Source organism: Bubalus bubalis, chromosome 7 (genome assembly GCF_019923935.1).
Source record: "Bubalus bubalis isolate 160015118507 breed Murrah chromosome 7, NDDB_SH_1, whole genome shotgun sequence".
Lineage (NCBI taxonomy): Eukaryota > Metazoa > Chordata > Mammalia > Artiodactyla > Bovidae > Bubalus > Bubalus bubalis.
The window spans coordinates 99,992,136-100,006,094 of NC_059163.1; the positions used below are offsets into that span (position 1 = coordinate 99,992,136).

The window sequence follows — 13,959 nt, forward strand, 5'->3', positions numbered from 1 at the left end:
CACATGCTTATCTGGGGATTGGCTTTTCATGAAATTGGACATCAAAAAGACACTTTCATTGTCAATTCAAATTTGGTGGAGATGGATTTTTAACACGTGGAAGGGAGGCATATTTTTCTCCCGTGTTTTTAGACATCCACTTTCTCAGAAATTTTGTGTAGGAAAAATAAGAAGAGATGAAATAATTTTGAATTTGCTTAGTGAGTTAGACGTGATAAATGGACATATTTTTAATAGAGGAGAACACTGCTACAGAGACAGTCCACCCAGTGTGGTAAGGGAACAATTCCACTGCTCTAAACATAGGGGGTGGCATGCCCCTGAGAGCTAGAGGTTAGCCAGACTGAGAACAGTGTCTGCTATACAGGTCTCATTTATGCAAGAAAGCTCTGCTCATATCAGGAATCAAGAACTCTCATCTCCAGTCATTTATAGGATGTTTCCTATAAATTTCAGGGATTTTAAAAGGCAGATATTCTTTTCATTTAGAGAGCTCATTTTTAAAGGGAAAATATATGATCATGTTTCTTACCATCTGGTCTTTGAAGTACTTCAGTTCATTCCTGTGCAAAGTAAACCACCTTGTTTTCCAGGTCTGAAAAAAATAAAATAAAACATGTAGGCTTTGCATACACGATTATAATATCTGGACCAGATAATTTCCTTTTGTTGTAAAAGTACCTACAAGATTAGATACAATGAAATATTCTTGTGGTGTTATTTCCGAGAAAAAAAACTTTCAAAGTGAGCCTTAAAATTTTAAAGTTTAAAAAATTAAAACGATTCCATGCCTTAAGCTTGTAACAGAGGCAAAGATATCATTAACATTTTTAAGCAAGTAAAAAGAAATAACCTATCATAAATATTTAAGGTGATTTACATTACAATAAACCACTAAAATTTCCATCTTAGTAAGACTTAATAATAATAAAATTATGGTAAGAATAGATATAATTTTTGAGCACCTATTGAAAATTCATACTATCCTTGGAGGTTTATATACATTATAGACAGCCCTCATACAATGCCAAATATTATTATTCTTGTTTTACAAACAAACAAACTAAAGCTTAGGAACCTCAAACCACATGCTATTCTAAACCTTGCCTAGAAATTCCAGAGCATTGGTGGAAAAATGTTACCCACTGTCTTGTTACCCTCTGTCTCCTGGTTTTGTTTTTTTTTTGTCTCCTTCTTCTGTACTAACTGAACGCTCATCATCTTTGGTGGCAATGTTCCCAATTAAAGGAAGTAACAGTGGATTTAAAAATAATGCTACGAACATGAATACTTCCTCTTCCCAGGAACAATACACTTGAGTCGGGACAATATAACTAAATATTTAGGTTAAATTCAAGCAGGCCAGTACCCTTGAGAGATTCAGTGCCCTGACACTTTAAATGAGAAAGAACAGACACTCCATGAAGGTCTTCTTAGCCCATGAATATGAAACTGAGTACCTTTAAAGGTACAGTCACATAAACAGAAAACAGTTGAATACCTCCCACCTAGTAAAGTCCTAAATTTTGTTTTCTTTTGGATTTTATAAGATAGTTACATTAGTACCAGTGAGATGGTTGGCTTGTTGTTCTATTTTTTTGTCTACTGTTAGGTAAACATTTCATAAAATTTTGACTTTTTTTTTACCAAAAAAACTTCTTAAAAAGCAAAGGTATGTACTAGACATGGAACTCTGCTCAATGTTATCTGACAGCCTAGGTGGGAGGGGAGTTTGGGGGAGGATGGATACATGTATATGAATGGCTGAGTACCTCTGCTGTTCACCTGAGACTACCGTAACATTGTTAATTGGCTATATCCCAATATAAAATTAAAGGCTTAGAAAATGATTGAGATGGTAAAAAAATTATTGAATAAAAAAAGATATGTGCTAGAGTTAATTTGCTACTTTAATCCTCAGTTGTTGCATCAGAAGGATTTTAAGTTTTGAGTATTAATGATAGGTAGGCTATTTTCATACATGTCACTTTGCCAAAGAATAGTCAAGTGATTTTATAGAATTTTGACTAACATTAGCCATCAAGATGAATTCTGTAAACAGGTAAATGTTATAGCTGGGTCAAAATGAGTAGGCAGTTCTGCTTTTTAAAAGTAAAAGTCAAAATGAGAACTGAGCCCCCAGGATGCGTTCTCTCTCTTTCTGGCCGATGCTGGAGGCCACACGCTTCCTTACCTTGACCAGACCACCCTGTTTGGTGAGGTAGCCTTCTTTGGTGCCCAGCTGAAAAAGAAAGAAACACTCAAATGAAGCCCAAGACTATCACAACTTGAATTTTGTCTATTTCTGTCCTATTTTAAAATGAAATGAATTTGCCTTTGATCTTTAGTAATTGCCTTTCCTTCTTCATTGAGGCACTTGAAAATCCTTCCCGTGTGGTAAAGACTGTTTTCAGACCAGATTGTCCGGTGTGATTTTGCAGCAACAGAGAACAGTGCACAGATTCTCCTCTGACGTGAGTTAGCACTTTGCAGTCAACCAGGTTATATAAGCTATACCATTTATAAGAGCCTGCATTGGGCAAAGGGCGTCTGTGCATCCCAGCTGCTCGGATTGTTGCTGGGGTGTTATGTACATAAACACAGCCACACACACTGCCATAAGCTCAGTACATGGGCAACTTTGGATAAAGCAAAGAAGAGGGATTTCTGTACTTCCCAGAGTCTGTATTCTGCTAAACTGCTTTGTGAATTAGAAAGCGCGTTTTCTACAATTTATCATATAATTCTCCAACCCCACCCCTTTGTTTTTTCACAGACTATCTCTTGAGACCTATATTCCATGGGATAGACTCTCAAGAGTGCATATCTATTTAGACTTGATTCACCCAGAAAGGATTTAAAGTGAGAATGAGTCATTTCTTTTATCTCACCTATCAATAATTCAAGGGTAACAATATGACACATAGCTGGCACCTATGAAGTATAAGGAATGGTGGGGAACAGCATGAATAGCAATTTGCATAAAACCAGGACCCTCAGGTGAAAAAATGTCAAAATTCATACATTCCTGAAGAACTTAGATTCATGGTAGGCTATTTTGTTCTATGATATCATAATACATCTTATATTAGTAAGAAAAAAATGAATAAAAATTGGGAAATGATTTGATTGATGTCAATGTTTTTTCATGGGAGTTTCCACAGTATTTGTTCCTGAGATGAATTCTCCCTACCAAGGAAAAAGAGGAACAACAACCATCAAAATAAAGATTTAAAGCCAGAAATAACCTATGACTATGACCACTTCCTTTAAAATTCTTAGGACACTGAAGTAACAGTGAAATTCCCAGGTATTCATTTAAATAATGTTTGATAGCATTGGTGACTTTGATATTGAATAATCAATTTGATTCATTTTGACATTAAAAGAAATTGAACTGACTGAATTGAGTTTGGATATTATATTATGGAAACAGAAAAAATTACCATTTTGGATTATTGAGTCTACAGAGGCAAAATAAAGATAAATTATTTTGTAGAAGATACTGATAGAATTGAAATCACACTAAGAAATCATGCTACTGACTCCATCTTACCTCCATCCAAACAACATATGATAAATCTAGTATTTTTCTAAGGTTTTGATAGATAAGTGAAAGGCTGCAGAGAAAAGAGCTGAGCATACCAATTTTATTCATGGTCTTGGGAGGTAAGAAAGGAAATATCTATAAAGCAGCAGATTTATTTTTTAAGTCTTCTCATCTAGAAGAAGAGAGTTAACAGCCCCAAATTGGAAACAACCTAAATATTTTAAAATTAAAGCATTAGCCCGGCTATCATCCTTTCTATCTGCCTGCCTTGTGTGTGCTCATGCCAGTCATGGCCAACTCTTTGCAGCCCGATGGACTGTAGCCCTCCATGATCCTCTGTCCATGGAATTTTCCAGCCAAGAATACTGGAGTGGGTAGCCATTTCCTACTCCGGGGGATCTTCCCTGATTTAGGGATTGAACCAGCATCTCTTATGTCTCCTGCATTGTCAGACAAGTTCTTTACCACTAGCACCACCTGGGAAGCCCTGCCTGCCTTAATTTTAGTCAAAAGCCATCAGGTGGGATAAACTGAGGATGTGTTCCAGAATGAAGCCTACTCAAGAGGCGGGGCAGATAAAGGCAACTTGTGATTTTGGATTGGATCCTTATGCTCTAAGGCGCCTTACTAAGAAAACTGATGACTGACGCCTAAATGGGATCTGCGGATGGGAGTGTGGCACTGCATCAGTGTTAATTTCCTATTAGAATCTGGATTTTTATTCTTATGTTGATGATTGTCATGATCCCCCTACTAACAGTGTGAGCTCAATGAGGGCAGAGCATTTGCCTAATTTATTGCCAACCCTCCAGTGCTTAAAACAGTCCTCAGTGCATTGTAGGCACTTTTTTAAAAAGTTTGCTAAGCAAATGAATTAATTAAATTTATCCTATCTCAGAAGCCCAACCCTATATTGTGTATGAAATATATAAACAATCATTTCCCCAAATGCAGTTGCCAAAGGATGGTAAACAGTTTTACAGATGCATCTACATTTCTGGGCGATAGGACACCTATTTTCATTTTCACTTCAAGCAAGAAGTTCTTTTTCCTGTAAATAGTACGTAATCCCCTTCCTCCACTGCCAGTGCTTGTGCAAGAAGGGCATCTCCACAAGAGCAGGCAGAAGCCCAGAAGCAAGCCCTCAATCAAAGCTGTGAACTCCTGTGTTCAGCCAGGGGAGGAGAGTCCCTGATAAGACGGTGACTGTTCCCCAGCTGGCTGGTCCATTCCATAGTGAGGTACTGTGACACAAGAATCCACTGGAAAATCTTTCTGGTTTTCTGTCCATATCAATGCACAACAAATGTCATGGACTTATCATTATACAGTGTGACTGAAGACATTTTCAACTTATCCACTCACCATTGTTTCATTTTTTTAAATTAGTTAATTTTGGCCTTGTCCCTGGCTTGCAGAATCTTAGTTGCTTGATCAGGGATTGAACCTAGCCTGGGCAGTGAAAACGGCTGAGTCCTAAATACAGGACTGCCAAGCTACTGGACCCCCAGGGAATTCCAGCACTGTTTTTAAAATGCCATTATGCAGAACCTTCTGTGTATGTTCATTGCTGGATCCTTGGGCAGGTGAGTCCATCTGACACCTGGAGTGGGCAAAGGAGGCAAGCAATAAAGCTTGCAGAATTTGATCCCAAGAAGGTTGTTTCTACCCAAGTATGCCCCGTGTCTCATGCTCACACCAACTCCACAAGTTCGGTCTTATCTGCATTCTACTATTGAAAAAGGACGCATGCAGTAGGGTCTGGTTTGATCGACCTTGAGTGGATATCTTTAGGGGAAGGTAACAGAGAAGAATGTAAAGTAAAACTGAGAGTACAAATGAAAATGATGGTGAAGTGATTGGTGGTGGGGTAGGATGGTGAAGAGGAAGGACAGAAAGAGTACAGTCGACCGGAAAACAAAGACTTGGTTGGATCGTGATGTGTTCTCTGGTCTGTTTCGACTTGAGACTATTTACTGTCTTGCGTTCCTAAGTTTCTCTAGTTCAGAGGTCTTCTACGTCCCTTTGTATAAAAAAAAAAAAAGCTAAAACATCTTCCTCAGCCAATTTCCAGGATTTTTATTTTTGAGTGGACGTAGCATAGTAACAATGTAATGTGTCGTGAACCTGATTAGCCTATAAAGCTACTGATTATGATTCCAGTTCCGGGTAAAGTCTCAGGCTCCTGGGAAGGGTGGACTCCGTGCAGGTAGCCAGCCTCTTGTCCGATGATTCAAGGATAAAGGTGAGCAGAGCATGCACAGAGGACGGGGTGTTAGAGGAAGCAAGAAGGGGTCAAGAGGGCTTTCTGGAAGAGACTGATCCCAGATGCAAGCCTCTAAGCATGAGGGAACAGCAGAGATGTTGGCAGGGTTTCAGATGCAGGGAGGAGAGGAGGAGCATTCAGAAACGCGGGGTCCTCCAGCGTGAATGTGGGAGAGAAGCATAAGGTCAGGCCAGCGAGAAGAGGAGGATCCAGGCGGATGAAGACAGTGGCCATCCGCCGAAAACTGTTAAGCTGGAAGTCACGGTAAATCTGCTTCTCAGGAGAGATGTCTCTGGTGGCAGGGTAGAAGAAGTACGGCCGCAGAGACAAAAAAGTCATGCATGTTTTTATTTAATCTGTAGCTAAATAAGTATAATGATTGCTATCTAGAACTAGTGTTTGACATTTCATTTAGGTGTGATCCTGTTTATCATGAGGACACAGCCAGATACCTTATACGAGAGCATGCAGCCAATGAGAAAGAGGAAAGGAATCAGGGCGCCCTGGGCACAGTCAAGGGAAGAAGGTGCTGGAGAGGAGTCTTTGCAGGGTCACAGCTCACAGAACAAACGCCAGTGGACTCCAAAGAGAGCAATGAAAGCCCCCATTGCACTGAAAGTGAACAGTGGCTCACACGCTGCAAAGGAGTCCAAATGTCTTCTGTCTGGAACCTTCATTTAGTGAAGGAAAAACATAAGCAATAAAAAGGCCAGGGAAAAAAATAATATCCTGAGAATTTATAGTAAAGGTGGAGAATCTTTTTCTTCCAGAGAAAGTTGAAATGTAAAAGAACTTTTTTATTTAATGAATTTATAGAATAACCATTTAGACAACTGTGTGACCATAAACATCTTTCGCACATTCTACCATGAACTTGTTTGGTGAAGTAAGGACAGGATTTAAGTGCCATTTCTGAAATCTTTAAAATCCTATCACTATTGCATTTTAATTTTTTTTTGTTTGTTTTACACTTTACCCTGGACCACATGAGCCATAGGCTTAGAACTTTACGTTCCTTTTCCAGTTTTATATCCCAAGGTAGAATTTTATGTGAACAAAAGTACTGTAAAATGTGTGTAACTTATTGTATGTTATTGCTTTTGGACAGTGAGCCCGGTGGGCAGATGGATGGCCACTTACAGAAGGCGCAGTGGGCACCAGGTCATTTTCTGATCTTCCCGTCTGCATTGCTGTGTGAACCCGGACGGATTCATAAATGGATGGTTCTTCCACTTTTTTGGGATAGGGGTGTTTCAGAACAATCAGAGTGCCTGCATGTAGACCAAAAAAAAAAAAATCGAATATAAGCCCCAAAAAGAGAGTCCAAATGCTAACACCAGATCACTGTGCCTGGATCATAAAGTTTCTTGTTTTACATGGATTCACTGACTCACTGTCTCAACATTTATCGAGTACAAACTACATTCCAGGCTGTTAAACTAGACACTGGAGATACAAAGCATTGTGAGATAATTTCTGCCCTTCTAGTCTAGGACAGAATTAGCCATGAATATAGTCATTTAACTGAATAGGGTGATGAGACCACCATCAGCAGTGTGAACCAAGCATGCTGGTTGTGCATGTGGTAACTCTGCTTTCTAGGAGAGATGTCTATAGGTGGCAGGGTATAAAAAGTACCACGAAGACAAAAAAGATCATGCATAAGAAGTGCAGTTCTATGGAATGCTTTAGAAATGTTTTCCTAGGGGAGGCGACACCATTAGACTCCATTAGACCTTAGCAATAACTGTTGGTTTTCCAGGCGGGCTTTATAAAAGTTGTGCAAACAAAACCACACAATGTACCAGGTATAGGAGGATTTATTCCACTGTTCTACTTTGTACTGTTTTCAGAACAGCTTGTAACAAATCCATGGACCTAAAAAATATGAGCTCATAGCATTTTCCCTACCGTCTCCTACCACCCCATTGACAGCTGAAGGAAAAGAAGGCTTTGCTTTTCTTTGGTGGATATGAAGTGAATAGGCTAAGGCCACTGTGTAATTACCTTCACTTCCATGTGAAGGAGGTGGTCCAGGCAGAAAAAGCCCACCCCACCCCCAGCCTGGGGGGGCCAGGTATTGGGGGCTGAGAGCTTTCAACTCATCACTGATATTTCCCCCTTCTGCATCCCTCCCTTCCCCTGATCAATCAGTCAATCAGAAACTAGAAAGTGACTACAAAAAGAATAAGTTAAGGGTTTTCTACCCTTTGCTCTGGCTTCTTGGTTGTTTTTTTTTTTTTTTATTTCACTTGGGTCTTTCATACGGAAGGTCCAGGATTGTACGAGACACTGGGTGAGATGCAAAGATTTCAGTAGTTGATTCAACACATATTTCCTGAGCTCTCCTGAGTGCCAGGCACTTGTGTAGGCCCAGGGGATATAGCAGCAGACCAAGGAGATACAGCATTCACTCTCATGGCCACAGAGACAGAAACATGTTGGAAAAAAAAGAGAAGTCAGGTGAGAGAATTGTTATGAAAACCCTAACAAAGCAAAGTGAAGGCATGAAGAGTGAAAAGAGAAAGGGGTCTGGGTAGCGTGGTATTTATATCAGGTCAGGGAAATCTTCTTTGATGGGGCAACAGAAAGCTCACAGAAAGTATAGACTTTGAATTGGAGTGAAAAAGACGCAACAAGGAAAGGAAAATACCTCTTCTGCAGTTTAAAAAGAAAAAACCAACATAATAATGATAAACCTACAAACAAAGCAAAATCTTTCTATGAGGTTTGAGTAGAGACAGTGAACTGACTGCAAAAACAGAACAATGTCTTCTGACACAGGGGCCCAGATAAGGCCCTGCTGGAAAGTGAAAGGGTCACTGAGAACAGCCAAAGAGGGGCACCCCAAACAGTGGCCTCCTCCTCGCTCTGCACCCAACTCATCTCAGGAGCACTGGGATCACAGTGAAAAGTGGCTTTTGCAGTTCTCAGAAGGCCCAGTCCTGCTCTTGCACGCTGCCTGCACTCCTTTCTGTTAAGGCAATTCTTTCATGAGAAAAGATCCAGTCATCTTGGGACGAGGGGCCAGTTACAGGTTTACAGTCATAGTGAAAGCAGCAACACCTAAACCCAGAGCAGCCGTTGTGCAGGGCCCGTATGGATGCAGCTGTGACATGGCAGAGGCTTGGTGAACTGGGGACTGGTTACTCAGGGACCTGCCTGAGAGAAACACTTTCTGGCAGCCAGCCTGGCTTTGTGGAAAGAGCCACCATGGCACTCAGCCCCTGTTGCTTTGGACATTCTATTCCAAGCTTCTTTCTTCCTCTGACAAGTGAGAATGATTACCCTTTCTTCATGAAGCTGTTTTAAGCTCCAAATAAAGACGGGCTTGTGAAAGGATTATAAAAATGTTAGATGTTGTTACGTTCTGATATATTTTTAAATGCTTAAGTGAAATTCCAGTGAGCGCCATCTTTGGGAACATGGATTTTAAAATTAGGTAAAGAAGACCTAAATGTAACTATGTACTAAGAATAACCATGGCAGTAGTCTAGATAGTCACTGACTATATCACTCAGACAGACGCCTCTTAACACTTCCGTCTGACAGTGGAGGAGAAGACCGGAGCTCAGGTCTCAATGCAGCTCACAAATTAGAAAAGGAATGTGAAATCTTGTGCTTCATCTTCAAGTGACGTGAAGTCGCTCAGTTGTGTCCGACTCTTTGCAATCCAGGACTGTGGACTGCCAAGCTCCTCTGTCCATGGGATTTTCCAGGCAAGAATACTGGAGTGGGTTGCCATTCAAATTCAAAGTTGATGCTAAATTATTATCCTATTCATATGCTTAATATGAAAATAATATTTTAAATGATGCCCTAGAAAGATGCCCCTGGTCAATCCTCTGTCCTTTTGCATAGAACCAAACATCACCCAGGTATATACTTGCCTATACTAGTTTCCTATGATGTTGAAGCTGAAACTCCAATACTTGGGCCACCTGATGCAGAGAGCTGACTTATTTGAAAAGACCCTGATGCTGAGAAAGATCGAGGGCAGGAGGAGAAGAGGACAACGGAGGATGAGATGGCTGGATGGCATCACCGATACAATGGAGGTGGGTTTGAGTGAATTCCGGGAGTTGGTGGTGGACAGGGAGGCCTGGTGTGCTGCAGTTCATGGGGTCGCAAAGAGTCGGACACGACTGAGCCACTGAACTGAACTGAACTGATTGCTGCTGTAACAAATCATCGCAAACGTAGTCACGTAACTTGACTTGATTATCCTACAGTTCTGGAGGTCAGAAGTCTGAAGTGGGTCTCATGAATCTAAAGGGAAGGTATTGGCAGAACTGCTTTCCTTTTGGAGGCTCTCGGAGACCATCCGTTCCCTTGCCTTTTCTAGCTTCTGTAGGCTGCCCGCGTTCCTTGATTGGCAGCTCCGTTCCTCCATCTTTAAAGCCAGCAGCGGTGGGTCAGGTCCTTCTCATGCTGCTGTCTTTCCAGGTCTCCTTCTCTGCTTCCATCTTATAAGGACCACTGTGATCATAGTGGATGCTCCTGGGCAATCCAGAATAAGCTCTGCATCTCAAAGTCAGATAATTAGTAGCCTTAATTCTATCAGCAAACTTAATTCCTTTTTGCCATGTAACCTAGCATTTACACTTCCAGGGAGGGATATGAACACCTTTGAAGTGGGGAGGCATCATTATTCTGTTTACTACAGTATCAGTTTCTGGGTGGTAAGCTTAGCCTCAGGGTCCCATTGTGCTGCAGTGTAAGGATCTCTGGGCCAGGGTTGCTGCCTGAGCCTGCAGTCCTGTAATCACTTGGGACCATAAAGCCATTGCGTTTCCAACACACACATTTCCAAGCCCTGTGAGTCCTTTCAGAGCAGGTATGGTGTCAAATTTATCTTTGTATTCCTACCTCCTGATAGAGTTTCTGACATGCTGCTAAGTCACTTCAGTCGTGTCCGACTCTGTGTGACCCCATAGACAGCAGCCCACCAGGCTCCCCCGTCCCTGGGATTCCCCAGGCAAGAACACTGGAGTGGGTTGCCATTTCCTTCTCCAATGCATGAAAATGAAAAGTGAAAGGGAAGTCTGACTCTTCGCGACCCCATGGACTGCAGCCTACCAGGCTCTCCGTCCATGGGATTTTCCAGGCAAGAGTACTGGAATGGGGTGCCATTGCCTTCTCCGAGAGTTTCTGACATAGGGAAAGCTTAATGAGTGAATGAATGAATGAACAAATGCCACAGTAATTCAGGTGTAAGGCAGGGAAGAACATGAAATGAACCAGGCTTCCAGGTCCACAGTTAACTTGGCCAGGGCAAGGACAGGACAGGACAACAAACCCAAGTTCAGCTCTCCAAATCTCCACTGTGCTGTGCTTAGTTGCTCAGTCATGTCCGACTCTTTGTGACCCCATGGACTGTAGCCTGCCAGGCTCCTCTGTCCATGGAGATTCTCCAGGCAAGAATACTGGAGTGGGTTGCCATGCCCTCCTCCAGGGGATCTTCCCACCCAGGGACTGAACCCAGGCCTCCAGCATTACAGGCAGATTCTTTACCAACTGAGCCATCAGGGAAGCCCAAGAACACTGCAGTGGGTGGCTTATCCCTTCTCCAGGGGATCTTTCCAAGCCAGGAATCGAACTGGGGATTCCTTCATTGCAGGCAGGTTCTTTACCAGCTGAGCTACCAGGGAAGCCCCATATCTCCACTGGGAGCACTCAAATTCTATTTTGAAAACTTCCTCTGAAGTTTAATCAATGAGTAGTTAAACTAATGTAAATGATACTGAGTCAATCAGGAAAGCAGAACTGACATATTAATTTTAACTACTAAGACTATGCGTGAGGCTAGTTTGAATGGTGTCATGAAGAAAATAACAAGCTACTTATAAAATTCAAGCTTCCACTGATACAAATCTGGTCTCCTGAGAGACATGTCTCCTTAACCAACCATTCTGCCCAAGGAAGGGCCAATATATGGACTTCTTGGCATGGCTTCGAGGCTTACAGTGATTTCCTCTTTTCTAAACACCATCCCATCCTCTTACACAGAGGTAGACCCCCAGAGATCCTAGCTCTCCCCAATAAACACCTAACCTGGACTCACTCATTGGACTGACCCAGGGATCTGCTTAATCACTTCTCTGGAGAGATGGTTCACTAACTTCAGTTTCTGAGTTCACAAAGGAGACTGTTGTTTCCTGCCTTTGACATGAAAGCTGGTTTCAGAAGCAACTCCATGAAGGCACAGTTTTGAGTTGATCAGAGCATGAGGAAGGCAGGTATTTCAATGTGCTGAAAGCTTCAGAGTAGCCTCATGATCACTTGGCTGATTCCTCGTTGTCTCTTTCTGTTTCTCTTGCCCTTAAATTCTGAATGGGAATACGAATATCTTTCCAAAAAATTCCCACTTTTCTCCCTGTATCTTTTTTTAAAGAAGTTCAGCTGGCTAGGGTTAGTTTCTGTCATTGGCAATTGAAAGAAACTTATCTAATGTAGACATCACAGACTTATTATTAAGTTAGAAGATTCAAGGTTCATGACAGCGTGCTGACTCCATAAGAAAGAACTCTGGGTTAGTGATATCCAGACCAAACAAATTCCAGGACTTAGAAGATTCTGACAAAGGGCAACAAAAGGAGGCAGGGGCTGGTAGAGAGAGAGGAAAGATCTGCAACTACAGGTTGGAACCCTGGCTGTGTTTCACTTCAGTTTCCGAACTACATGAAGGAGATTGTTGTTTCCTGCCTTTGACATGAAACCTGGTATCAGAAACTCTTGGTGGGGGAATATTTTTGAACTGTAACTTACAGACACCTACTTAGGGTATAGTACTATGAGACTGCATTGAAAGACTCCTTATCTTATATTCCAGCAGGAATTCCGAAAATAAGTAAGGATAGTCTCAAGCCTCAGGCACTGGTTTGATATCTAAACTAGAGTAGAGTGCAGGGCACACATAGCTCCCAAAAAGGAACCTTTGTTTAGAATATTTCCTTTTTCCACTGAAGTGAGTGCTGCCACCAGACTCCCCACCTAGACTGGAAGACGGCTGGAGGGCAAGGACGATACCTGTTTCATCGCTATATTATCAGTGCCCAGCAGTGCCCAGCTCATAACTGATTCTCAATACAAATGATTAATTATGAATTAAAATAAGATCATATCCATCTATGTTTCATTATTGCCCTCAGGTTCAGAAAACAGGCTTTCCTGCTGCATATGCATGGCAGATTCCTCCATCTCCTCCGGCTAATACAGGATAACTTTCTAGGGGAGTTACAAGAATATTGAAGATCTTTCTGTTTCCTTCTTTGCTACCTGCTCTGCAAATGGACTTCAACTCATCATAAAATGGTGCTAGTAAAATCACGTTTGTTTACACATGAAGGAGTTTTAATATTTGATTTCTAGTCTCATAGGGAGAAACACACTGAGTTAAGAAAAGCAGACCTGACAGCCAGGGCAAGAGAAGAGTCTGTTATAATATCCAAGGCAAATCAGTTGGAGTACTCGATTCTACCTTTCATATGAGTGCACTATGGAACTGACTTAAAATTTGAAGAAGACATCACAAAGATTTAATGAAAACATTAATCCAATTGTCCCTCAACCAATGCTTCATGATATGTCAAAAAATATACAGCTCTAGCGTATAACTCGGAGAAGGCGATGGCATCCCACTCCAGTATTCTTGCCTGGCAAATCCCATGGACAGAGGAGCCTGGTAGGCTGCAGTCCATGGGGTTGCAAAGAGTCGGACATGACTGAAGTGACTTAGCAGTAGCAGCAGAAGCATATAATTATTGGGATGAATTACCATAAAAGGGCTTCTTAAAGTAACATTAATAATGATTATTTCTGCCATGCTAAGAATTATTATAAATATCATTATGTTACATGCCTAATCTCATTCAGTCTTCACAGCAAGTCATTAAGGTATCAACTATTACCATCAGCTCAATTTTATAAGATGATGAAACTGAAGCTCAGTGAGGTTACATAATTTGCCTGAAGACACACAGCTGGTACATAGCAAAGGCTGGAGTTAGACCTGAGGTTCACATGTTTACACATCATACCATCCATTTTTCTTAGCCTTAGTGTTAATCACCACCATGGAAACTCTCTATGGCATGTGAAATGTACTTTGGTTATTGTGGACAAGAGAATCACGTGTATCAAT

General features: G+C 41.4%; 1 protein-coding gene across 2 annotated transcripts in view; it reads right to left on the reverse strand.

The window, feature by feature from the left end:
- The window catches only part of DAPP1 (dual adaptor of phosphotyrosine and 3-phosphoinositides 1), a 56,946-nt gene that overhangs the window by 6,605 nt on the left and 36,382 nt on the right, over positions 1 to 13,959 (reverse strand). For both annotated transcript variants that reach the window (XM_006052492.4, XM_006052491.4), the window contains exons 4-6: positions 6,957 to 7,087; positions 2,195 to 2,242; positions 533 to 595 (exon numbers count right to left, since the gene is read on the reverse strand). In XM_006052492.4, the coding sequence (XP_006052554.1) occupies positions 533 to 595; positions 2,195 to 2,242; positions 6,957 to 7,087 (242 nt within the window). The remainder of the gene's footprint in view (positions 1 to 532; positions 596 to 2,194; positions 2,243 to 6,956; positions 7,088 to 13,959) is intronic.